General features: G+C 29.5%; 2 protein-coding genes across 2 annotated transcripts in view; both read right to left on the bottom strand.

Annotated features, from left to right (window-relative positions):
• LOC113375364 (dynein beta chain, ciliary) overlaps positions 1–11,545 on the bottom strand; it is a 75,491-nt gene extending 63,946 nt beyond the window's left edge. Inside the window, exons 1-7 of the mRNA XM_026615301.1 lie at positions 11,518–11,545; positions 6,733–7,280; positions 5,939–6,154; positions 4,400–4,900; positions 2,155–2,383; positions 1,907–2,059; positions 558–769 (exon numbers count right to left, since the gene is read on the bottom strand). Of these exons, the coding sequence (XP_026471086.1) occupies positions 558–769; positions 1,907–2,059; positions 2,155–2,383; positions 4,400–4,900; positions 5,939–6,154; positions 6,733–7,280; positions 11,518–11,545 (1,887 nt within the window). The remainder of the gene's footprint in view (positions 1–557; positions 770–1,906; positions 2,060–2,154; positions 2,384–4,399; positions 4,901–5,938; positions 6,155–6,732; positions 7,281–11,517) is intronic.
• Positions 11,484–26,435, bottom strand: part of LOC113377024 (serine proteinase stubble) — a 63,030-nt gene continuing 48,078 nt past the window's right edge. Inside the window, exons 4-12 of the mRNA XM_026617186.1 lie at positions 25,652–25,840; positions 23,988–24,170; positions 21,758–22,028; positions 19,724–19,959; positions 17,703–17,788; positions 17,369–17,475; positions 15,534–15,831; positions 15,126–15,251; positions 11,484–11,763 (exon numbers count right to left, since the gene is read on the bottom strand). Coding sequence (XP_026472971.1) covers positions 11,596–11,763; positions 15,126–15,251; positions 15,534–15,831; positions 17,369–17,475; positions 17,703–17,788; positions 19,724–19,959; positions 21,758–22,028; positions 23,988–24,170; positions 25,652–25,840 — 1,664 coding nt within the window. The 3' untranslated portion in view covers positions 11,484–11,595. The remainder of the gene's footprint in view (positions 11,764–15,125; positions 15,252–15,533; positions 15,832–17,368; positions 17,476–17,702; positions 17,789–19,723; positions 19,960–21,757; positions 22,029–23,987; positions 24,171–25,651; positions 25,841–26,435) is intronic.

The following is a 26,435-nucleotide window of genomic DNA, read 5'->3' as shown; positions in this document are numbered from 1 at the left end:
AAAAAAGTATCTCACGTTGTTTGGAAATTATGAGCTTTTAAGTGCAACCTAGAGCTTTGGTGTTATCATGATATTTTTTTTTTGGTTATTGTGGTTAATTTCTACTAATTTTGATCATTTAAACTTTAAAACCGCAACCATGAATAACATTTCCAGGACCACAATAAAAAACAAGAACACATTTGTCCCTAGTTTTCAAAAATTAGGACTTTTGCTATACTATGAAATTGAAATTTTCAAAATAGGTCCATTTTTAGAGGATTCCTTCAAAAAAATGTACCAAACCTTGTAGGAAGGTTCACCAAAAGTTGGCGCATTTAATCAGAATTGTAATGATAAAATATATGATAATTTTCATTATTGTAAAAATTTGAATAAAAAAATAAAAACCACGGCACGGTTTTGCAAATACATTTTACTTACATTGAGGTCAAAAATGTTTGTATTTGAGAGCTCCAATGTGCGAGAACGAAACATGTACGTTTATAGAAACGAATTTGGCGTTTGAAACTTTTTTCAAACGCTATAAAATTGCATAATAACTTTTTTATGCATACCTGTTGAATTAACAAATTACAAATTTGTTTCAACAAAACGACGAACTTCGACGGCTGACAGTAGTATCGAGAATTTGCACAAGCCAGGCAAACGACATGCATAAGAGGCTTCAATAAAGGACCAACATCCCCAAAATCGGTCTCTTCCATTTGTACAAAATGTCTCATTAACGGCTGCAAATACAGTGTTATGTCCTTTGCTTCGTCAAGAGCTGAAATAATTTAATTGGTTAGAATTCACTCAAATACAGTAGCAAACTCCTTGATAACAGTGAACTATCCAAGAAGGTTGAAAAGAAAAGCATCAGTAGATTTAAGTCATCAACTCTCCTGATAAAAAATTGAAATAGCTTAGTCATTATTTATAAGAAATTATTTTATAAGTAAATAGTTAAGATTATATAATTATTAATAAAATAGTGTGAATATTATATCGAATGGGAAAACAACTATTGAGTTGTTTTTCCAACATGCTCCTTTAGTATACAATGTCTTTTTACGAGAATTGTAAATTCCACAAATTTATTAAATGTCCTTTTCTGGACAATTATAAATAAAATAGAGAATAAAAAAAACTCTTACAATTGTCGAAAGAAGATATAAAAAAGCCAAATATTATAATATAAAAAATAAATTTTATACACGCCCTAAAAATGTTGGCAAACTTGAGGAGAATCTATCTCATAATAGAGAATAGCCTTTAAAAAAGCGTCATTTATTTAATTTTTTCAAAAATATAAGTGTGACTGGAAATAACTACAAGGTTAGATTTCTAAATCTAAATTTTATTTTTTGCATTATCCAGAAGAACAACAGTATGCATTCTGAAACCTACTTAAAATTTCGTATAACTGAATCCGACCGAGTTTATGGAACTCTTCAGTTGGTTTGCTGATACTTACAAAAAATATTTTATGTGCGGTGTGTTTAATAATAGAAGTCATTTCATGATTTGAAGTCATTCCAAAATCCTTTTTTTATATATCAAAGATGTTTGTAAAGACCTATTCAATATAACTTTCAATTATTGAAATCGAGCACAAATTTCTATAAAAAACAAATTGTAATCGATATTGCTCTCAATTCCTCATAACTCAATATTGTTCACTGCGCTTATGTAAGAAATTGAATATCTTTGGTATGATATATTGCATGGAATGAGATGAGTTGCCTTGATTTTATATTAGGTTGTCAAATATCTCCCTTTCGCTTTTTTGCTATTGGTTTATAATACAAAAAAGCGGAAGGGAGATATTTGACAACCTAATATATGACGAAATCGTTTTATGAATTATTTTCGTGAGAAGTAAATTATTCCTAGAATGAGACAAATGTCTACAACAACTTACCTGAAACAACATTTTTGAAAAGAGTTTTAAAACATGGAAAATATGCACTGTCAGTCTTTTCAAGAATCACCGCCATACAGCGCACCCTTTCTGTGCGCAATTGTTCATATATGTAGCTCAAGTTTCGCAAACGTTTTTCCCAAAATTGAATCTCTGAAAATGTTTGTAAACATAATATTAGTAAATACTAAATAATATCTATAATAAGAAATTTATTATATAATTGAAAATTCATTCAAATTGCTAACCGCAGGTTGGTGTAGGATCTTGCCCGTTACTGAAAGACTGGGCAGAATCTTCCGACATGACGTCATTTACTTGTGTTGCCCATTTTATAATAACTCCTTCGATCGCACTTTTCAAATATAAATCCACTTCAGCATTTGGGGTATGTCGCAAAATATTTTCTGTTTCTTGAACACGTTCCACCCCCACGGGCATTGGTAAAACGGTCTGTCCATTTACACGCCCTTTTACCTAGATATAAAAAAGTAGTTAATATATATATATATATATATATATATATATATATATATATACATATATAAATTCATATTAAACAAATATGCGAATATAAATTGTTTTTTTCTCTAAAACGTTAATCGCCACAATAATTTCAGTTTTTTTTACATGGGCCATATTAACTATCTGATAATCTAGTTAAAAATATAGCAAGAAAACTTAATGCATCAAAAAAAAAAATTATTAAATTCCAGGAAAAACACTTTTTTATGTAACACATAAAGGACTGACATGGCCCTATATTAAAACATTTTCAGTCCAGTATGTCTGAGGTTGAGCCAAGACTTTTTAGGTTTTGGTCCTAATAGACCAGGCTTTTGAAACATATTGCAAATATATTGTTTGCGTCGGACATCTGTTATTGACATGATCTTCCATATATGTCTGACATGGCTCATGTGAAACTTCTTCACGTCAACACATATTTTTGACATGGTGATTAACGTGCTAATATTCTAGATTAGAAAAATAAATTTCATTAACTTAAGGTGACTTTTTGGTGCAAACAGCATAAAGTTATCTAAGTCAAAAATTATAAGAAAATTTGTTATTATTGCTCCTTTAACAACGTTTAAAGATTCTGAAACCGATATACAGATATACTTAGAATTCATAGACGCTTGAAATTACTAATAACATAATTTCGTAATTTTAGAATTTTGCAAGTGTTTTACATATAAAAAAAATGTAAATCATTATTATAAATTCCTAAATTATTCATCCTCTTTTTAGTTGCGTTTTTGCGATTAAACGCTAAGTAGATCTTACAGTTTTTTATATATTTTATTAATCATTTTTCTGAATTAAAGGGCACAACTAGTGTGAAATTTTCAAAAAATCGAATTTTCAATTTTACCATATTTTGATAGGTTATACCTTTAAAAATAACTTACCAAAATTTTAAATCGATATCCTAAATAGTTACAGCTATTTAAATTCATTTAATCTTTAAACGCGTTTTTCTCGAAACAGCATTTTCTGAATTTGCTGCAGCGATTACTCAAAAACAAATAATCCGATCATTATCAATTTTTTTTTACATGTTCTATATATAGAACTCCGTAAAATAAAATATCGATTCTTTTATCGGATCAAAAATCGAATTTTGGCAGTCCAAAAATGACCAAAATTTTGGGTAAAATTCGACTTTTTTTAAAAAAACGCCGTCATTTTGTCAATTTTTGATTTATTTTCTTTATCGTAGTTCATTTTACAGACAATATTATCTAGTTTAACAAGTTTTTTTTTTAAATTTTATCCACGTAGAAGGCTGGAGATCGACGATAACTTAAAAAATATTTTTTTTTTTCTTCAAAAATTTTACTATGTATTCTTAAAACATGTATAAATATATTCGTAAAATTTTGAAATAATTGATTAAGTAGTTTTTTTAATATAATTTTCCAAAAATCACCTTTTTTTAGGCGGTTACACTAGTTGTGCCCCTTAAGAAAAAATTCAATTCTATATCGTGCCCAAATTTTCTTCAAAATATATCTTCTTAATAAATTTACTTGTATTTCTACCAGTAAAATAAAAAAAAATGTTACAATATTATTGTATTGAAATAAATGAAGAAAATATTAATTGAAAGAAAAATACAGTGTAAAAAGAAGTCCCACGATTCAGGTTTCACCATTTTAGTGGTAGAAAACAAACATAAAAACTACACATTCGCTAGAAAATTGAACAGTTAAGTTAATTCAATTAAAAAATCTATAACTAACAATAGTTTTGCAATAGTTTTTTATATTTGTTTTTCAAAAAAGTGATTTTTCCAATGAAGAAAAGTAAAACTAGGACATGTAACGTATGGAAGTATACAAAAAAAATTGGGAAATTTAATTTAGTTTTACTTTATATTATCTGGATAGATAGATATTAAAACGTCTTTGGTTTTTATTCATATCATATCATATAGTAATTATGAGTATCTTACACGGATCAATAATCTTAATATCTCCTTCGTACCTGGTACAAGGTGCTCTTAAGACTATGCACGTGTTTGTTGACATCCTGCGCAACGACTGCGGGCCATTCCTCATGATTATTAACATTGCACAACAACGGAACAAATATTTCATCTACTAATGATGCAAGATAATCGATTGCCTTGGTTGCAATGTCGCCTATAATCAGCGTTTCTTCTGGAACATCTTTAGGAACGGCTGCGATGCTTTTCTTCACAAAATATACGCCTTTGTTTTTCAGCGACACTGGAAATCTTGTGACAGGTATCAATTGTAAGGAGGAAGTCAGTGTGATAATTAATATTGTCGGTGTGTCATTGTCTAGAAAATCTAACAAAATTGCTTTGTACTCCTCGGCTGCGACTACTCGCAACCATTTCTCGGGTTTTAATCGTAATGTTTTTGTTACATATGAACCAATAAATTCGGAACGAATATCCACAGCCGCATTGTCCATATTGAACAATACGACGAAACTCGCCCTGTGGGAGTTTGTGTCACACTGATGTAGCACGACATAAAGTATCATCAAACATATTCTGATTGTCATGGGTGGAGCTAAAACTTTTATGAATGTACAGAAGCAACAGAAAATATAAGATTAGACTAATTTTTATGATCGCTAATTTTTAGATTTTAAATTAATCTCTATGATTTTTATGTAAACTATTATACAATTTCCTTTCAGGAAATATTTTTTATTAATACTTTTTTATTAGTACGCAAAAACAACACGCGCAGAAAATCCTATTAAAATTGCTATTTAAAAAAAAAATAATTTAAAAATTTAAGTGCATTTTCTAACTCATCCTCGAATAATTTTATCACTCATCAAGCGTTGACAAAATTACAAAATGACAAAATAATAAAAATGATTATTTTCAATTTAAATGAGATTAAATTATGAGATTATGCTCACTTTTGCTTTAATATTAATAACCCTGATTTAAATTGTTGAGAAATCTAATTTGTTATTTGTTAATTGTGGTTTTAGAAGTGCACTTTTTATTCTTTAAATACATTTTTATCAATAATGATTGGAAAATCTGAAAATATTTTGTGTATCAAATACTCGTACAGCAGTGCTGCTCCTGTGGAAAATACTCTCGTAGCGAAAGGGTTCATTTTGGATGCCACAACTATATATTAATATTAATTATTAATTAATAAATATTAATTGAATTATGATATTTGGTCATATTAAACCAATTTCACAAAATTTATGCCTCTATCTTCAGTGATATTACTTGGCATTTGCTTTAGTACTATATACAACAAGAAATAAAAAATAATAAAGCTTTTACAAATAAAAAAAATAATGAAGCGTTAAGATAACGTATAGTCATATTACTTCAAGAATATTTTTAAATTCTAATCCAATTTCAATTACTCCAAAAAATTACGTGTTTTTGTAGATTGGTTTTACATCTTTTTCATTCAAAAATATTAAAGTCAAAAATATTTGTACTTACATTTTTACTATTTAGTTATAACTGCAAGAAATACATATGCATCTACCTTATTATTATATTATACTTACCTCTTTATCAATGGGATGCACCGATATCTTATTTGCTAAAATATGAAATAATTCAGAATCTTGCAGATCTTCTAGGATAGTTTCTGGCAGCACCACATGATCATCAACTTCGTGTGTCAAATTATTAAATGAAAAATTCTTCATATTTAATCTTGGCCTCGTTTTCTTCTCAGTCACACGGTTTACAATTTGTTGCCGATTAATTTCTCGAATATCCTAAAAAATAGACACAAAAAATAAATTATTATGTTCTATCATAGTTTTATTGAAATATTATAATGCAGGAGAAGTAAATACTCCATGAGCGTAGTAGATTTGACATTTTAATCTTTAAACTAGTTTTTGGTATCTTTTCAAAAATATTAATAAAACTGCATTGAATTTACTCTAAAAACCATATAAATGCTTATAATAAATTATAAAATAATAATAAACTATGACAATTTTTAAAATTGTTAATATATAGTACAACTGTCTGCATTTAGATTCTTGTAATATGCAAAAAAATATTAATTTTCAAAAATACTGATGATTTCAATAAAGTCTATTGTATAAAATATTTAATCACAATATATATATAAAAAAAATTGCTAATAAATTTTTTTCAAGGTTATTGTCACTAGAATACTGCAGAGATCTATTCATAAAATAATGCAATAATTATGGCATCGATCAACAAATTTTTATTGAATAAATTGATTTTATCGACAAAATTGTAACATGCAAGTTTCAGTTTCGTTTTGTCAAGTCAACATCCTGGCTACGCCCATGATTGTGACTGCATATTAGCTCACCTGATAATTCTCCCTCGGTGGCATTTTTGACTTGAACGGCTCATGTATGTTTACAATTTGCTGTTGATTTACAGGTGCAGAAAGAGTTTGATAAGGTGGCTCATGATTCCATTTTTGAGGCAAATTAATATGTATAGGAGGAACTTCAGCTGGTGGAGGATACCACGGATGGTGGCCAAAATTATAGTTCGGCTGCGGCGGTACGAAATTTGGCTGATTAATTGGAAGCCGAGAGAAAAGATTAAAGTGTATATTGAATAATTTCTGCTCATTAGATAAAGCAAAAACATTTGAATGAGATTTTGCATATAAATGGAATGATGCATAACTATCAAAGTTGGTATCGAAATCAGGCTGCAGGTAGTTCTGTTTTGTGGTGCGATATGGGTTGCGCCTATTATTGCGAACGTATCTTCTCGCTAAATTATCAATAATGTTTAAGGGATTGAGACTCTGCAAAGCAAGTTGTCCAAATCCAAATCCTCGAAAATTTGTGGTGTGGCTTAAACTCTTGTCATTTCGTTGATTTTCTGCAGAAAAGTTATGACCTGTGGAATATCTCAAATTTTTATTAGTAATTCAATTTCATCAGGGATATTTTAATTAAAAAAAAAAATTGGCTAGATTCCTTTAATTTTTTTGTTAAATATAAATATATATATATATATATATATATATATATATATATACATATATATATACGCATTCGATTTTTTTTAAAAAAACACCTAACAAAAAGATTATAATTTATAAAATTACATACCGTAAAGCAATATAAATATTATACACCAAAAATATACGCAACAATAAAAATTCATATTGCAAAAAATACTGCTGGATGCAGATTAGTGTATAACCGCTGTCAGTTCGTAATAAACTGTTACTATTATATCATTTATGCAACACGAAGCATTTATAATATTTTTTATCAGAGAAAGTGCATTTCGTTGAAAATGCCAACCTACGTGCATGTACTTGAACACAAATCGATGCATGTAAAAATATATAAACGCTTATGTTAATATATATTAAAGCGAGTCGATTTGTATTGGCCCAAAAAGTCGCATAGAAACATATGATTTTCGGATACTAGAGACCACCCTTGAGTCATACAAAAATTGCATCACTTTTGGTACTTTACATGACAAAAATCAGCGATATATTTTTATTAAAACTATGTAAAACTTATAAATTATTGCTTGAAGTCTTTTTTGGTTTCAAGTCTGGAAAGTTTCGCACGGCTCTCTAATATCGTCGCTATAACGGCCTCTAATACATTGAATACAAATGAAACACAAAATTTGAATAATTTTTTTTTGTGAAAAAGCTTTTTGTGCGCGTGTGATTTAATATCCAAAAAAAGGTTTTAAAAAAACATTTTTTGCAAAGTAAAATACCAGAAACGATGATTTGTTGTCATTTTTGTATGGATAACGTCTCTGGGAAGGTTCCAGGGGAAGAACTACAGGCATGGATGGATTGGGCTTACAAAATTAGTAAATTGGGGCACTCTAAATGAGACAAACAAAATTTTTCAAAATTTGACAAAATGCATGGGACATCAGAATTCATTTTAGAGGTATGATTTCTTCAGCAAAGTATCTTATTTTGATCCCTAGTATCCGAAAATATGTAGTTTTTAAATAAAAGGCTTTGGGAATGATATATATAAAATTATTATTTAAAGACCGATTCTACCGTAAAATAGACCATTGTTATGACAAGGCTATTCTATGTTGTAGTTTTCATACAAAATCGTACTAAATACTGTCAAAAGCCATGTGGTTGCTCTGCAGTCAGGCGTTTTAGATAAACAAGCCAACCTAGAAAACGCACAAATGTCAAAAAAACATGTTATCATAACTGGATCTTTGTGATACGGTTTAATAACATATTAGTGAAGCTGCATTTTATGTATTAAACGCCTAATCGCACAGCAAGTTCATGGCATTTTGACAGTATTTAGTACGATTTTGTATGAAAACTGCCATTTAACCTTGCTATAACTTTGGTCTATTTTACGACAGAATCGGTGCATTAATCTGCAAATTTCTTTTCAAATAAATAGAGTTTTTTCTCGGTTTTAAATGGTAAAAGTTTCAAAATAAAATTAAATTCTATAAAGCAGTGGTATTGTGCAGGAAATCTAAAATTGAACTAATTTCGTAACGAATTCGATTAACGTATGTCGAAGTGGATAGTAATTCATGGCGAAAAAATAAAAACAATGCATATCACAATCATATTTATTATATTCATTGCATTGCGAAAGCAATGGAAAATGTACACCTGCAAAAATGTATAAAACTATATTCATATAAAAAAAACTATAACAAATATGGTTATCAAGACATTGCGGCGGAAATTTCAAGTCCATTTACAAAACCCATTCCTTTAGAATCAAAATGAAATATGTAAGCATCTCACTCATATGTTTGTAATTTAATGAGTAATTTTATCGATCTACTTTAGGATCTTGGTGCGTTCTAACAAATCGGCCCAAATAATCAAATTAAAAATAGAATACAAAAATTATTATAAGGTACATATATTTTTGACACAAAAATGCGAATTTCTATTTTCTAAAAACAACAGGATAATGGAATAAAAATCATATAATTCATATTGTGTGTTGAATTTGATTTTTTGGGCCAATTTCGAATCTGTGTGATTAATTATTTTTGTGGTGTACACTTGTATCTATCATAATAGAATAAATATAAATTTATAAGGCGTTCGATTTTCTTTTGAAACGACGAAATTTCAAAAATGAAACATTATTATAAACTATCAAAAATAACATATTAATACCATTAAATATTTAATTAAATCATTTTACATATAAACATACCATAAAATATAATAGACTTTTGTGACACTTTCTTAAAATAATTCTATAGTCAATTTTAATTCAAGCTTAAAGCAGGATTCCTACAAATGTTATAAATAAATATAGTAAGAAATAAAAAAATGGAATATAAAAAACTAAAAAATATATCCTACTAATAAGTGAGCATCGAGTATGTGTTTTATAATAACCACTAGCCCATTAAAAAAGAATAAACAAAAGATAGGAACACAAACGATTTCAATTATATTTTTACCGCAAATACGGAATGACCGTTTAGAAATAAATCATGGTGAGATATATTTTTTACAACAACGATATTAGTATGGTTGGTAAAAGTCCATACATCAAAAACATTTACTTAAAAGGCATTTGTCCGTATTCGTCGACGTTCACAATTCGTAAATTTAGTCATCGATTTTTAATTTATATAAATCCCAAGAGTTTGCAAAACTTATAAATTGCAAAAATATACCAAGATAATATAAAAACTTTTTGCAAACTATAATAAAACTAAATCCTTTGACAATTGTCGCCTTTGTAAACCTTTTCCAGAGCTACGCCCGGAAAATGAGTATTAAACAAAGGCATTGTAAAATTTGATCTATTTAGTATTTATATTTTATATATATATATCTTAGTTCTAAACATGACGGGGTAGTCATACCAAGTTACAATCGGATATACTAAAACTATACAATATATACAATAAATTTCTAACATCAAAAAATTTAAAAAAATAAAATGTATATAATAGAATACATAATTATATGAACAATAATATAAAGCACAAACATATAACAAAAGGGTGTGATTTTATCACTATATCGTACTATCATTGTACTATACATATTTATGTATAAGTATACACATATATATATACATAGTACAATGTTTAACTCTATTAATACGTAAAGCATATTTTATAAATTACCTGACTTTTATACTTAGACTATGGAAGTAGACTACGAATATAACATTTTACAATATACACGAAAATTACGGTTACCTATACAATAATAAAGTATCTAGATTTGTCTTATATATTTATATGAATAGCATATTACAAAAATTACGATTTTTGTCCAACCTAACAAGTAGAATGTTTTCACATTTATTTATATACGTCGAAGGCAATTTTAAATATTTTGAATGCACAGTTTTAGTTTTCAGATCAAGTACATGTGCTTTCAGAATAAAAATATATATCTATAGCATACAGAAAGCCCATATCACCGTCAAATTTCTTATCATCTCATAATAGGCAACGCAAATTGAAACCCGAGAAAATCTGGATAAAATAATAACTTATAAAATAATGCTTTGAGTTTTTATAATGAATTTATAATTTAAAATTCATTCCGATTTATCATTATCAATATCTATTAAATGTGTCTTAAAAATAATAATATTTCTATCAGATCTTAGAATTAAGTCATGTATTGATATATTTTATGAAAGCAAGATTATGGAAGGCTAATGCTTCACAAACAAATAATTGTTTTGGGATCGTTCAACGATCCAAATTGACCGAAAAAATGCTGAAAAAATTATTCATATAGAATCGAGACGAACAACCTACTAAAAACTCTCCAAAGATGAAGTTAAACGTAGAAAGTAATTTGGTCTATACAACCTAAATCAATAAACCACGTAAAATTCAATAAGTATACAAATCTCTAAGTAACTTAAACAAATAAATGTTTAACCTCAACTATGTGAAATTGATTTCACAATAAAAAATCCGTGAGAAACATCACTTTTATCGACAATAAAATTAAAATAGAAGAATATTAACACAACTTCGGTAAGCGCCGAAAAAATGTATATAATATATATTAATAGATGCTCCAGAAATTTCATATTCTCAGCACTATTCTATATCACTAGTACAGGTTTCATCACCAAATATAAATCCAAAATCTATTCATATATACTCACTCTCATATTTATATCCAAAGACATTTATGAAATGATTAAGATTAAAATGCACTGCAATAATTTAAAATCAAACATCAAGTAGGTAAAGTCACATGTTCAACAATCCACGATACAAACTTAGAAATTCTCGTACAAACACCAGGCAAATTCGCTTCAGCACATCCTATGCCCCACGAAATAATTCCGGCCAAGAAATAGTGACCGTCTTTTCCTCGCACCTGCAGAGGGCCACCAGAATCACCCTGTAAATAATGGATACACGATAATGTAAAATCACAAACATACCAATATTATATATATATATATATATATATATATATATATATTGAATAGTCTTGAATTTGATATTGATATAATATATTTAATTTTAGTTAAAAAGTCGGGCGTTACATCAATAAAAATAGCATGAAAGTTTTTAGAAATTTATTTACTTATTAATCAATATAAAAATAATTCAAAAAATCCCAAACAATTTAAGACGATGTTAACCGAGCATATTATTAATTTAAACCATAATATAGATTTTGAAGAGAACGTGATTGAAAGAAGGGTCATAAACAAACGCTTCGACAATACGGCCCTGAACGAAACAAACAGGTGGTTCCTAAATAGCGTGTTAAAAAATGACAAGATCCATTTTTTAAATTTTCTGTGAAATTTGAACACATGCTAAAAACTGCTTGAAGAAAAATGTGACATTTCTATCTTAAACTCCGACAAGTAAATACATAGTTTCGACAACTTGTTAAGTTATCATGTTTATTTGTCTGTTGTACCTTCTGTGATGTTAAAAAATATATATTTTATCAATTTGCACATGCTCATACCATGGATTAATGATGTTTTCATTTCAACTTGCAGTCCAACTTATTGGCCTTCTGACCCTACTAAAGTTCCAGACCTTTTAGATTTTTTTATTGTGAAAGGTATTGATCTTTCAAATCTCAATATTGAATCTAGTTACGATATCTCTTCAGATCATTCTCCAATTCTTGTGACGTTTAGCACATTTCCTACTCCAGTTATCAACAATCATATTCTACACAACAATCTTTCTAACTGGATTCAATTCAAATCCATACTTGATTCAAAAGTATTTCCAAAATCTAGGCCTACAAGCGTTATTGATATAGAAAATAATATAGATTATTTTTCTGAGATAGTACGTGAAACAACCAAGCAGATCACCCCGAACATTAATCCAAGAAATGATAATCTAATAATTCCGCAAGAGATTAAGAAGCTAATTGCACAGAAACGAAGAGCAAGACGAACCTGGCAACATTCTCATCTACCAACGGATAAGACATCGCTTAATCATCTCAATAACACGCTGAGGAAAAAAATGAAAGAATGGAAGAATTGTACATTCAGGTCGTATATATTGCAGTTAAATAGGTACGATAATTCCATATGGAAACCAATCAGAAACAAAAGTAAACCCCTACAACAAAACCCTCCTCTGAAAATAACCAACCAAAACGGATTCATTTGGGCAAAAAGCAACGAAGAAAAAGCGGAGGCATTTGCTGATCATCTAAGTAGCATTTTTAGCGCTCGAAATATTTCCCAGAATAATTTAATTAATTTCGTAAATCAACCCATACATTCTACACCGTTAGGACATTTTTCACCAAATGATGTCTTATGTGAAATAAAAAGGATAAAAAATAGATCTTCGCCAGGTATGGATAAAATTACTCCAAAGATGTTAAAAGAATTGCCTACAAAAGGTATCTTATATATAACAAATATTTTCAACGCCATACTTCAATACAATTATTGGCCCACAGCGTGGAAGACTGCAGAAATTATTATGATCGCTAAACCAAACAAAAACCATCACACTGCTAGTTCATACCGTCCTATCAGTCTTTTATCGATATTATCGAAAATTTTAGAGAGACTTTTGTTGCAGAGATTGTCAGAAGATCATCCGAATGATAGTTGGCTTCCTCACCATCAGTTTGGCTTCAGAAAAAATCACTCTACAATTCAACAATGCAACAGAACGGTGTCTCGTATTCTTGAAGCCATGAATAGAAAGGAATACAGTGTAGCCGTATTCTTAGATGTCAGTCAGGCTTTCGATAAGGTTTGGCACTCAGGACTCCTATATAAAATCAAAACAACTTTTCCAAACTACTTCAATATCTTAAGCTCATATTTGCTTAATAGAAAATTTAGAATCAAAATTAAAGATGTGACTTCGAGCATCAGAAATATAGAATGCGGGGTACCACAGGGCAGTGTGCTAAGCCCTGTACTTTATCTTCTTTTCACAAACGATATGCCCACAGATGATCTTCTAACCATATGCACTTACGCCGATGACATAGCAATTATTTCATGCAATTCCGATATTAGAACAGCAACTTGTCAGTTACAAAATTATTTATCTAGTCTCGAAAAATGGTTTTTAGATTGGAATATCAAAATCAATATCGAAAAATCTCAGCACATAATTGTTTCTCTAAAACATCACAACAGTCCACCTATCATCATGAACAATTCAATAATTCCACTATGCAATTCTGTTAAATATTTAGGCATGCACATTGATTCGAAATTGACATGGAGAACGCACATTGAATATAAAAAGAAACAAATCCAACTGAAAATAAAAGATTTTTACTGGCTTTTTGGGAGGAAATCTGAAATCTCTCTTGATAACAAGGTACTTTTGTATAAAACTATCATAGTGCCCATTTGGACTTATGGAATCGAACTATGGGGTTGCTCTTGCAAATCTAACATAAACATCATTCAAAGGTGCCAGAATAAAATTCTGCGTATCCTTACTAATGCGCCTTGGTATATTTCGAATTTTTGCTTACATAAGGATTTGAAAATCTCAACAGTCAACGAAATGATCAAGATTAGAAGTTCATCTTTTAACAACAAATTAATCCAGCATACAAATCCTACAATCCAAGCGATTCAGAGACCGATAAGAAGATTGAGCAAGAAATGGCCTTCCGATCTACCAAACTCCTAGCCCAATGTCTGCACGCGTCCTGACGTAGTACGCGGCATACATCATCACGTCATCGTTCATTTATGTTATTATTTTTGTATTACTGTTTTAATTTAATTTTTATTTCAACTTTTTTCATTTTATATTCAATGTATTGCATTTTTTGTTTTTTTGTATTTTTTTTTTGCTCATATCAATTTTGTAAATAAGACATTAAAGTCTTGATTAACAAAAATAAATTGTAACAAAAAAAAAAAAAAAAAAAAAAATATGTTATATTAGGATACAAGTGTATTTTATTATTATTATCATTTTTATTGTTTTTTATGAAATTTCTTACACATTATTTATCTAGTTTTAATTTTTATAGTTAAATTGATTGTCACTGAATGAAGGCTAAGATGCTAGCCGAAACGTATGGATTTTAAATAAATTTCTAAAAACTCTCATACTATTTTTATTGATATAACGCCCGACTAATTAGAAATATTAATATCACCCACTATAACGGTCAAAATATTTTTGAACACTTATTTTTGAATATTTTAGATAAATCAATTTTCATTTTTTTATAATGCGAGATTAAAAAATATATTCGATTGTTGCACATTATGGATTTTAACTTACTTGACAGGAATCCTGGCCGCCACCTTCATGACCGGCACACAAAAAAATATCCGGTATGTATTCATGTCTGCCGGCTCTCAGGAACATAGATTTACATTTATCGTTGCTAACGATAGGAACTGACACCTATGCAGACGAAAGAAACATTAAAATTATGTATATTGAAAAGCATTTGTTGATCTTAAACATTTTATAATAAATATACATATTTATATTTTATAGTTATATTTTTTAATCGCTGTAAAAATACCAGTAGAATATGATGCAGGTTCTTCACGAACTAGATTTTTTCAACTTAAGCGATATATAGCGCTTTGATAATTCAAGAAAAAAGTTAACTCACATCAATAGCAGATAAATAGTTCTCTATTAGATGCATACTGTGTATAAAATCAATCAAGCCTTTACCTCTTGCAAAATACTGGGCAGTGTACCACCTTCGCTGAGACGGCCCCAACCGGTAACTGTAGCATTTTCTCCAATAAGCAAATCGTCCGAACCCGGCAGACAGATTGGGCTTATGTGTGGAGCAAACGTAAGAGGCTGCTCCAGTCTCACCAACGCCAAATCGTATTCGTACGTGAAGAAGTTGTATTGGGGATGCACCAGCTTTTGGGATACGGCCCGCTCCAGGAAAGGAAACTCTTCTTGCATACTAGAAAAATCGTACTCACCGACACGAATACGGATTTGTGAAGTGAGGAGACTGAAATCATAAAAAGATGATGTATAGTGAATTCAATATCTTAGCTAAAAGGAATAATACATAAATGAGTTGAAGCGATATGAATGGATGACCTAATATATTTATAAATAACTAGCAAACCCGACGAACTCCATTTCGCCACCAAATGCCAAATGGTTTCGTGAGAAAGATGAAAAAATTTTTTATTTGTTTTATATTTAGAAACAAAAAAATTGATTTTATTACACAACAGTAATGAATTTATTTTGATTACAAAAATAAAACGTTTTTTAGTTGAAGTTCTCTAAGTAAATGAAAGTGAATCCGCAAATTATCCGTTTCCATTGAGTGCTCTTTGGTAAACCACATTTTTTGTTTTTTGGTCTGACGTTATCACAAACAAAGCGGATGGTTTCCCAACTCATGAACAGGCAACGTATAACTGCCCATGTAAAAAACAATGATTTTCTAAATAATCTATTTGAAATTTATCCCGCAAACACTAAGCGATTGGCCTTGCGACTTATTAATTGTCATTGTGAACGCAAGGCAAACTGGGAATTGCAATCGTTTGAAGTCAAACGGAAGACCAGTCGGAATCATTGGAATGTCACCAAATCGCTAGCATTTTTTGATTGAATGGTAAAATTCAGTGCGTGTACATCATTATTTTTTGCGGCAAGAATTGCTCATTGACTTAATTGCAAGCATAATTCTGATAATTCTCACTAATGTCATTACTCGAATTATTATATACGATGCGTGAAGTACCAGCAATTTGCATTAAGGCACGATGCCATGCACGACTAATTTTCTTAGCTATAAACCTTTTCAACGAATGCAAAATTGTCGAAATCGGTTCGTGCGTTCTGGAGTTATATCGTCAGGAAGGAAAACCCGACTCATTTTTATATATATGTAGATAATGTATACTTCAGTACTATAGATTCTGTGCACCTACGCAAATCCATATATGTTATATATGTTTATGGGAAGTCTACGTTTTGATTAGTACTCGTAAGTAAACAAAATTTGAAAATTTGATTGAATACCCATAGATTGCGATCTTCTCTAGGACGCCTGAGTTATCTCGTACCAATAAAATAATATTTCATAGATTATAAACCTTTTTTTTATTTTGATGAAAACTATGTATTCAAATTACAGTTTTTATTACTGTAATGCAATTAAATCGAGTTTTTACTTGTAGCATGATTTGTTAAACTTTAACGAACGATTACCTAAAACTATGCCCAGTAGGTCGACGGATTTCCAAAACGAGAAAAGTTGCATAATTAATATCGATTTGTTGGACTTGACTAGAATGTAATTCGTCAAATATTGCTAGTTGACCAATATTAAAATTTATTTTCGAACTGCATTATGCTCATACTGTAAATTACAGAAACAAAAGTCCAAAATTCTTCGTGGTACGTCATGTGTGTATGGCGGCATTCGATTTTTTTAGAATATTTACAATGTCGCGAGTATGGTTAAGGGTTAAAATAGCCACGGCAGTCAATATGTGAAAATATATACATATGTTTAATTGACTTACTCATCGACACAATGCCCAGCTGTAACAATCCAGTTCTCGTTCAATACGGCACCCCCACATCTGTGCGTACTTGAAAATCCAAAGAAAGAGGTTCGTCTAACTGACACCTACATAAAATGTAAAAAAAACTTTACACCTTTGTTTGCAATACTAATCTAATTTTACTTTTTCATTTCCCAAAATAAAAATATTTCAGGCTTTATTTTTGGAAAGCAGGAATAAAGAGATATAATTCAAATGTCATTCATAGTTGAAAATTCAAAATTGTTGTTATTAAGTAACCACAATATAAAATAAAGTAAATTAACATTATTAAATTTATTCATTGAACAACCTGCCAAGGCCAACGTCCGAATGGTGCGTTCTTTCCTCCGACGATTCGGGTTTCAGGTCTTGGAAAGAGAACTGGAACTCCGCACTCTGAAAATAATAAAATATAATATAAAATTTCATTTAAATTATAATGCTTTCGCGATATAAAAAGGCTCAAGAAAAAAAACTATAGATCTCATATAAGGAAGTAGAAGTATCACGCCGGAACTCTTCTACCACGCCATATTTGATCCCTGATATAAAATGGGGATCAAAATTATACCCCTGTATCTTAAATAATATAATTATTCTGATTGCCATTCGATATATTTATAAAAAAATATAGTAATCATGCTTTAAAAAAACAACGAAACGCACATTGTGGATTTCATTGACGGTGTTTAATCTGTAAACGTAATACATAGATGGAAAAGCCAGTAAGGTGGAATTATTTCAATAGCCATTAGCAATTTATAAGAAAATTTATAGTCATATTTTTTTTGAAAATACTACTATTCCAAATTAATTGAAAACTAACTTCCAATATGCTCTAACTGCAAATTATAAATTTATCTTTACTTAAGTGTAAATCTACATATTATCATAAAAGATATGATTCAATTTATTTCAAAATTAAATCAAAACTAAGAACTATAACCATGCAAAAAATATAATAATTTCATAAATCATTGTCTTTATTTATTTAGATCAAATGCGATTAATTAAAATATAATTGAAATTCAAATTAATGAACAAACCAAAAAAAAAACAATAAGGAAACTGGGTGCCTCGGGTATAAACGTATGTAAAAAAAACTAGGCCAACTGTAATTTAAATAACTGTTAACTGCGCGATGCATTTAAAAGTAAAAGTATAATTGGCACTTCACGAGTACGGTTGAAAAAAGATGATGATTGATAAATTATGAGAAGATTAAAAAAGAACGCACAAATAGAAGGTAAGTATTACATGACGGAAATTGTGTGATGTTATTTAAATAACAAAATTTAAGATTTTATTAAGTTTAAATAATATTTAACTTTTGTTTCTCCGGTGCGATATTTTAGTAACTGCGTTATTCATGGCAACCTACAATACCATCAAATTATTCTTTTCATATAATGTTTCGTTTCGAACATGCAACTTATTAATCAATCTGCGAGATCGTCGCAAGAATATGAATCTATATAATTTTTTAATCCGACTTGTTTGAAATTCTGTTAATTTCTCATCATTTATAAATAGAATAAAACAAATTTTTCTTTGAGCAGCGATCAGAGTCGTATTGAGAAATCCAATGGTTGGCCTAATTCTATGTTTTACATTATTATAATTTCTGTAATAAAAATGAATTTTCTAATTCATACAGCAATCTCAGGGAAAGAAAACTAAATTTCTAGGTATATTTTCACTACTGCTGGACATCGGGCTGTCCAACGTAAGATAAATTAAATTGAAGAATGTTTGTTGATAAAACAATAGCAACTAGAAGACTCTGCGGCCAATAAATATGCTGTCAATAAAATATATTATTTTCCGTTATATGGTTGTTGTAAATTTTGTGCCATTTGTTCAGTAAACAATTAATTATTTGTAAAAAGTAGAGAATATTTCAAAAATCTTATATGTCATATTCTTGAATCGTGGCTTTTGAAAAACGCCTAGAATGCCAATAAATTTGCAGTATAACTTGGTAATATACAGAACAACCATTAATAAAGTGACCATACGTCCTCGGTTTGACCGGGACAGTTCCAGATTTTCATCTTGCCCCGAGTTTTTCCGGATTCTGATTATTTTGTTCCGGATTGTCCCGGGTTTTTGAAATGTATAGGTTTAAATTGAATTTTTATAAACATAAAAAACAAGTAATTCTCATTTGAAAAAAAAAATCATTTTAAAAAAGCAATTATAGTGTCCATAAACATAGTATTAATTATTTTTAATTAAACCCCAGTTTGCCGTCCCGGATTAACAAAACTACAATTTGCCGTCCCAGTTTTGACCCAAAAAATATGGTAACCTTAAGCTTTATTTAGCTACCTTTATTATTGTACCCCGTGACTGCTGACACAGAGGAAGCCGTCGTAGTAACAATATCATTTTTGATTTCTGTAACATTTCTTGTGGATAGGTGAGGTGCTAATAGCGGGTCTTCTAATGAACTGCTGCTAGATGTCGGCTCCATCGTAGGTTTTGATGACCGAGTCACTACCGTGTTAACCGGTTCCACAGTGCTTGTATGATTTAGGTTTGGCATCGAGTAATTTGTACTATACCTGTAATAAATTATGTGTAGAGATAATTGGATCATTTAACGAAATATAACAAGAATAAAAAATATGATAAAGGAAAATGATAAATATATACATAATATATTAAACATAAGCAAAAAGTCTGATATATGCATATATATATATATATATATATATATATATATATATATATATATATTTGTATATGCATACGAAGGCGTGGATGTACCAAATTTAATAAGGTGATATATTTGCTATACTGACGATAATTATTTTCGTATTACAAAGCTGTCAGTAGAATGTCTTATCTTGTTACAGATGCATTTTGTGGGTTAACAACCTTTTTGGCTCCGCAAGATCATCGCATACATTTCTGCCAGATCACGTTTTTACATCACGCATGATGTTTAAGCCCCATGTCATTATTTAGAATGACACTTACACAAATGAACACGAAATTCATTTCAAATACTCCAATAATAATTGATTTTGTATTCATCGTGCATAATTATTATTTGTCGGTAGATTAATTTATTTTTCACTAATTTCAAATATTTTGATTTTCTTAAATATTTTGTCTCGAGTCTAAGTCGGTTTATACGTTCATGTAAAACTGTTAATCGAATTCAAATTGCATAAATGTTCAGCAATCGTTATTTTAAACATTATCATAAACTACTTATTTAGTCTAAAGAATGTTTTAATGAACTTGTTCAAATACTTCGTAAATATGATGCAAATATTGTAATAAGGGTGGGTGTCCATTAATCACGTGAGGTTTTTAGAGGAAAGGGGGGTTTGTCAAAAAATCACAAAATATCACGTGTCGGAGGGAGGGGTATAGTAATAATAGGGGTAGATATCATGTATATTTATTTTTACCTGAGTTTTTTTTTAAATCCAAACATTTTCAAAAATATAAAAAATTATCAAATTTTGGCTCGTAACTAAAAATACACGTTATGTTTGGTGTGGGAAGGGGGGTAAATTTGAATATAGAATCACCCTAACGATCTCGATCTTCCGAAACACTAACAAGGAAAACCTCAAGTTTACTCTTCTCGAATTTTGATGAAACTTCGTATGGTGATAAAGATGATAGTCAAACCGAACACCGTAAAAGATTATAGACCTATGAGAAGGGGTTTCATTTTAAAAATTAATTAAAGATGCAAAAAATAGATCTCGCGCACATGCGCTTTTAAGAATAATATACGTATGTACTTATAGATTTGTTTCAAATATACCAATTTTTGTTTGCAAGAAATATGAAATGAGTTAATAATTATAAAAGCTGGCGGAATTTGAACCCAATCATTTTTATCTATGACTCCAAATCCAAAAAGTAGAAACAAGAAGCGCTTTAAGTGATAAAACTATCGGGACATTTTTATAGGGAACACTATGCGCGCGGTTTATTTTTCGCAACTTTAATTAATTCTTATAAATAAACCACTTCTCATAGGCCTATAAAATTTTAAAGTGTTCCGTTTGACTATAAACTCTATCACCATGCGAGGCACAATATCAGAAGACAATCAGCACAATATCAGAAGAGTAAATCTGAGGTTTGCCTTGTAAGTTATTTGTTAATTTTGACTATTTATATCATTATGAACAACTCTATCCTCCTAGTTTGAATGGCAAATATCCTATTACTATTATTAACATCCAAGTGGTTTAATAGCATCCTATTAAGTCTCAACATAAATCTCACTTAAGAAAACGCAGAAGTGTATAAAAATAAATAATAGATAAATAATTGATGCTCTCTAATCACCACAAACTTTCACCAATCAAGAAAATTCAGTACGACCATTACCTATCAGTCAGGTGATTATCTCCTGATGGCGGTCGCAATTTCTCAGGCCTGCTGGTGGTGTTATAGACTGCAGAATGACCTGACGTGAGACTTGTAAAATGCGGCTTTCGAGTACTGGTGCTGGACGATGGACGTCTTGTATCTCCAAATGATGATTTCTTCGTAGGTTTAACTTTTATAACGCTTGGTTTGTGGATACTAGGGCGTGGCCTCGTTATGAAATTGGGTTCAGTAGTAAGTTTCCAGTGTACATGGTTATTGCTCCAAGATTCTAAAAATTAAAAAATAAACAATTTAGAAAAAAACATTGTCACTTAAACTTAAATCACAATACTAAAACTGACACATTGCATGATATGCAATTTTAGTAGGACTGTAGAAAATAATTTTGAACATAGTATACTATATAATATTGTGTAATAGAATTTTAAAATATAAGAAAACGAATAACTGACTGTTTAGGTTTCGGCCAAAGTGTTTAGTCCACTCATTTGATAAGTTAAGAAAATGCATATTACCAAAATGTTCATACAACAAAAAACGAGTCTTGATAAAATATAATATTATCTTAATCATAGTATTAATCATCGTTTGAACAAATGCTGTTCAATTAATATAAAAAATATACTAAATATAAAACCACACTCGATGGATTAATTTCCTCCTTATCCTCTGTATAAATCATCGCGCAGCAGTCTATTCGCAAACTATAAAATTTTAACAGCCCTATTATTTTCCTTTCAGTCATATTTAATTTTAAAAAAATAATTCGCAGCTATTTAATTTGTAATCAATATCAACTACTGAATACAATACGAGGTATAAACTAATTAAAGGTCGGACACATAAATAACTGCGCGGTTCCTTGAATAGTATTTGCGGTCTTGCAATACAATTTATGAATAAACTACCGTTGCGTGTTCGCATCCTCAATAATAAAAAAATCACTATGTGCTGATATTTAAAAAAAAATAATATGTAATAGGAAAAAGGATTTTTTTATATTTTGATTTTTTAAATCATTTATTATTACAGCAACTTCTTCCTCTTCGAAGGAGTTTCTTCATTTGTGATACAACAATCGATAAAACCATTAAGGATCAATGGGTTGATAAAAATGGATAAGGTAGGACATATCAGAGGATTGTATATTATAATATTTTTTATACTTTAAAGATAAAATATAAAATCAGATAAAATATGTATTTAATAAAAATAATTATTATTAATAAAATAATTGTTAACAGGACATTGGCCTTGTAGGTTTAAACTGGTGACATATATATATATATATATATATATATATATATATATATATATACAGGGCTGTTTTACCTTGAACGCGATCCATGCGAAAAAATGCGAGCGCACGCCCTAGGGGGCGCCAAGACGACATTCGGGTATAAAATTTATAATACAGATTTTTCAATATCATTCAAGAAATATTTAATTTTTTTCGCAACTTTTACTAATCTTTGCACAATATTTTTAAAATGCGTTGAAAATTTAAAATTAAAGCAATCTGGTATACGATAGGAAAGTGAGGATGAATGCATACAATTCGGCAATTAAGGCATCAATTAGGAGAAGTTTACGATGCAGTTTTGGATATTTTAAATAACGAAAAATTAAATTAAAATAATCCAATATGAAGTATATACCAGTGTTATGATTATTAATAAAAGGCTAGAATTTTTTTGCTCTCTATGATTTGCTCAATAGAATAAATCTCATAAAATCCTCAAAATAAAAAAGTAAAATGTTTCAAAACCCAAATATTAATATTACACATGCGTTAGAAATAATCGAAAATTTAAAAATATTTTTGCAAGCAATAATGAATATACAGAATTTTTTTGATTTTCTAGGATTGGAAATAAGAATTTAAAAATAGTTAGGTAGAGCGACAACGATAGAAGACACGACAGTTTGATTATGAATAACCCGCGAATACCTTCGATCTTTTGAATTAATGTATTTTTGCGTTTTTAGATTATATTTAATTTTTTATGTACCTACTAAATCCAAAATAATTGAAAATAATTTAAAAAAATTAACGTGAATGTTTATATAATTTTAATGATGAACTGTTTAAACAGTCAAAATAATAAGGCTTGCGGGCGCTGACGACCCCAGGACCGGCACTGTATATATAATATATATATATATATATATATATATATATGTGTGTGTGTGTGTGTGTGTGTGTGTGTGTGTGTGCATAACTTACGTTCAATTTCGCTGTGGACGGCCTGTTGGTCGAGGACGACATTGTACTGGTTAGGTGGTACTGCTATGCTGACTGCCGGAGCAACTGTAGTTAGTGGTTTGTGAACATATTGCGGTTTTTTATTCGGCGGCTTATGTCTTTCGCCAGGAGTTTTTATTACCGCCGAGGGTCGATAATTTACTTCTGAAATAAGACAACGATTTATATCTATATTCATAAAAACATTAGATATTAACATTGTTATTTACCACACCAGTATATAACAGTGGTCGAACAATATTACTTTCAAATTCCTACTTGATGGTATATTTTTTTAAAGTGATGATAGTTGATAGAGATTTTTTTGTGTAATATAGTAAGGGATAGAAAATCCGAGTTTGTTTAACTAAGGTAATCCTTTCCAAAAAGGTAAAACCATAACATCAAACATTTTTTTTTTCTTGCTCTCGATTACTTCATGAAATACTGCATATTGTTTATGTTATGAAAAACTACGAATTTGATCAAATTTTAGCAATTTTCATTAAAGATATGATGTAAAATTATACTTGTGTTTTCAGCGTATATTGATGCGACTCAAAAAACATCTCATTATATAAAAATTAAAATCGAAAAACTGCTAGAGTGTCTGGTAAATAATATGTAAAATATTTTCTAAAATAATATGTTCAAAACCATCAATACAGTAGTTATATTCTCTTACAATAATAAATTTAATGCATTAAATATTTATATTTTTTAAAGTTATTGAATCTCAAATTTTTATTACCAACATACAAATAAATAAACTATCTAAATAATAACCCCGTTCTTGTCACTTTGAAGATGAAACTAAAGAATCCTTATAATATCACTATAAAAGTATGAAAATGTTAAATCATTATATAAAGCTATGGTCACCTTGACCATACATCCCGTCTCGCCTGGGATAGTCCCGGATTTCCACTTTTTTCGGGTTTTTCTAAAAGCAATATTGTTTTGGGATTAAGGTTTTCTGATCCGGATTGTTCCGGAATTTTGAAAAGATTATGTTGAAATTCAATCTCCACAATTACCTATATTAAAATATCAATTACTCACCAAATTTCAGAAAATAATATATAACGAGCATGCTTACATGAAGCAATACGTTATGCATGGAGAAAATTTCTGAATGCAAAATACTAAAGACCGGTTAAAATAGCTTCTCACATTAATAACATCAAACTTTCATTTTCAATTTTATCAAAATTAGGAAAAGTTACAAAATCGAACTTTTTGACTGCCTAAGACGAGTTCTAATTTTTATAAAGATAATTATGAAAAATTGAGCATGATTTTAGTTACCACAAATTGGCAAAAAAGTTCAAAGTCGACCAAAAACTATAAACATATTTTACTAATGATAGCAATACAAGGATTGTTTCAAATAACTGGCACTTGATAATATAGGTCCAAAATATTTTTCCAATTGCCTTTTCGGACACTGCTATGAAAAGGTAAAGTTAACATATCAAGTAAAAGTATCTAAAATGAATGTATTATAGAACGTCGAACAAAATAGTATAACAAAAATATTGTATTGTAGGTGGCTGAATGCTCCAGCCGTAGCGAATCCAAAGAAAAGATTTTATTTGCTTTTAGTGGTGATGAATATCGAAGCTTGTTGAATATTAATATCTCACCTGGTAAGAGTGATGTGGCAGGAGGCAGTATTGCATTATCCGTCAGATTATGTGAACAACAACTACCAAACATAAATGTATCCACACAAACACCTACATGCTTTCCTTCAGATCGAATACATTCATAAACAAACATGCAGGTTCCCTCGTGCCCGTTTACTGAGCATGGCTTTGGACTTATTTTGTATCCTGAAAATAAGTAAAATATTAGAAGATTTAGTTTTTATTATGCAATATCAAAATCACAGCCTCATTATTAAACGACTTATCATTAGCTTGTAACATGTATAGGGAAAAAATATATAAGTAAAATAAGAATCTTAATTAAAAATATTAATAATAATTCTTTTCCAATATTTAGTAGAAGTGCCGGTGTTATATTAGTCATTAAAATGTATTCAACATTTATGTAAAATTGGTCCATAAAAGTTGTAATTGGGTATTTCATCATTAATTCGTTTAATATCTTTCACATGAGAGCTTTACTTTTGCCACTATTATATAAACTATTTTACACTATTCAAGATTCATATGGTTTAACCCTTTCCACTCGCGAATTCCGAGAGTTTTACGAATGTTCGAGAGGGTTATATATATAACAGTAAGGGTTAATATTGGCTCGAAGCCGAAATAATAAATTATGGCTTATTTAATATTTTATCTTCTTGATTATATTGCTCTCAAGATCTGTAGTTGTATTTTGCATCAATAGTAATGTCGTCTGTAAAAAAAATGTTTTCCATTATATTGAATCTGTCCTTTACATTGGCCCTTTAATATCTTC

The sequence above is a fragment of the Ctenocephalides felis genome, unplaced genomic scaffold (genome assembly GCF_003426905.1).
Source record: "Ctenocephalides felis isolate EL2017-DRISC unplaced genomic scaffold, ASM342690v1 CF-g0.4_SCAFFOLD_01886, whole genome shotgun sequence".
NCBI lineage: Eukaryota > Metazoa > Arthropoda > Insecta > Siphonaptera > Pulicidae > Ctenocephalides > Ctenocephalides felis.
The sequence above is the reverse complement of the archived record's forward strand: the minus strand, read 5'-3'. Positions and strand labels throughout refer to the sequence as shown.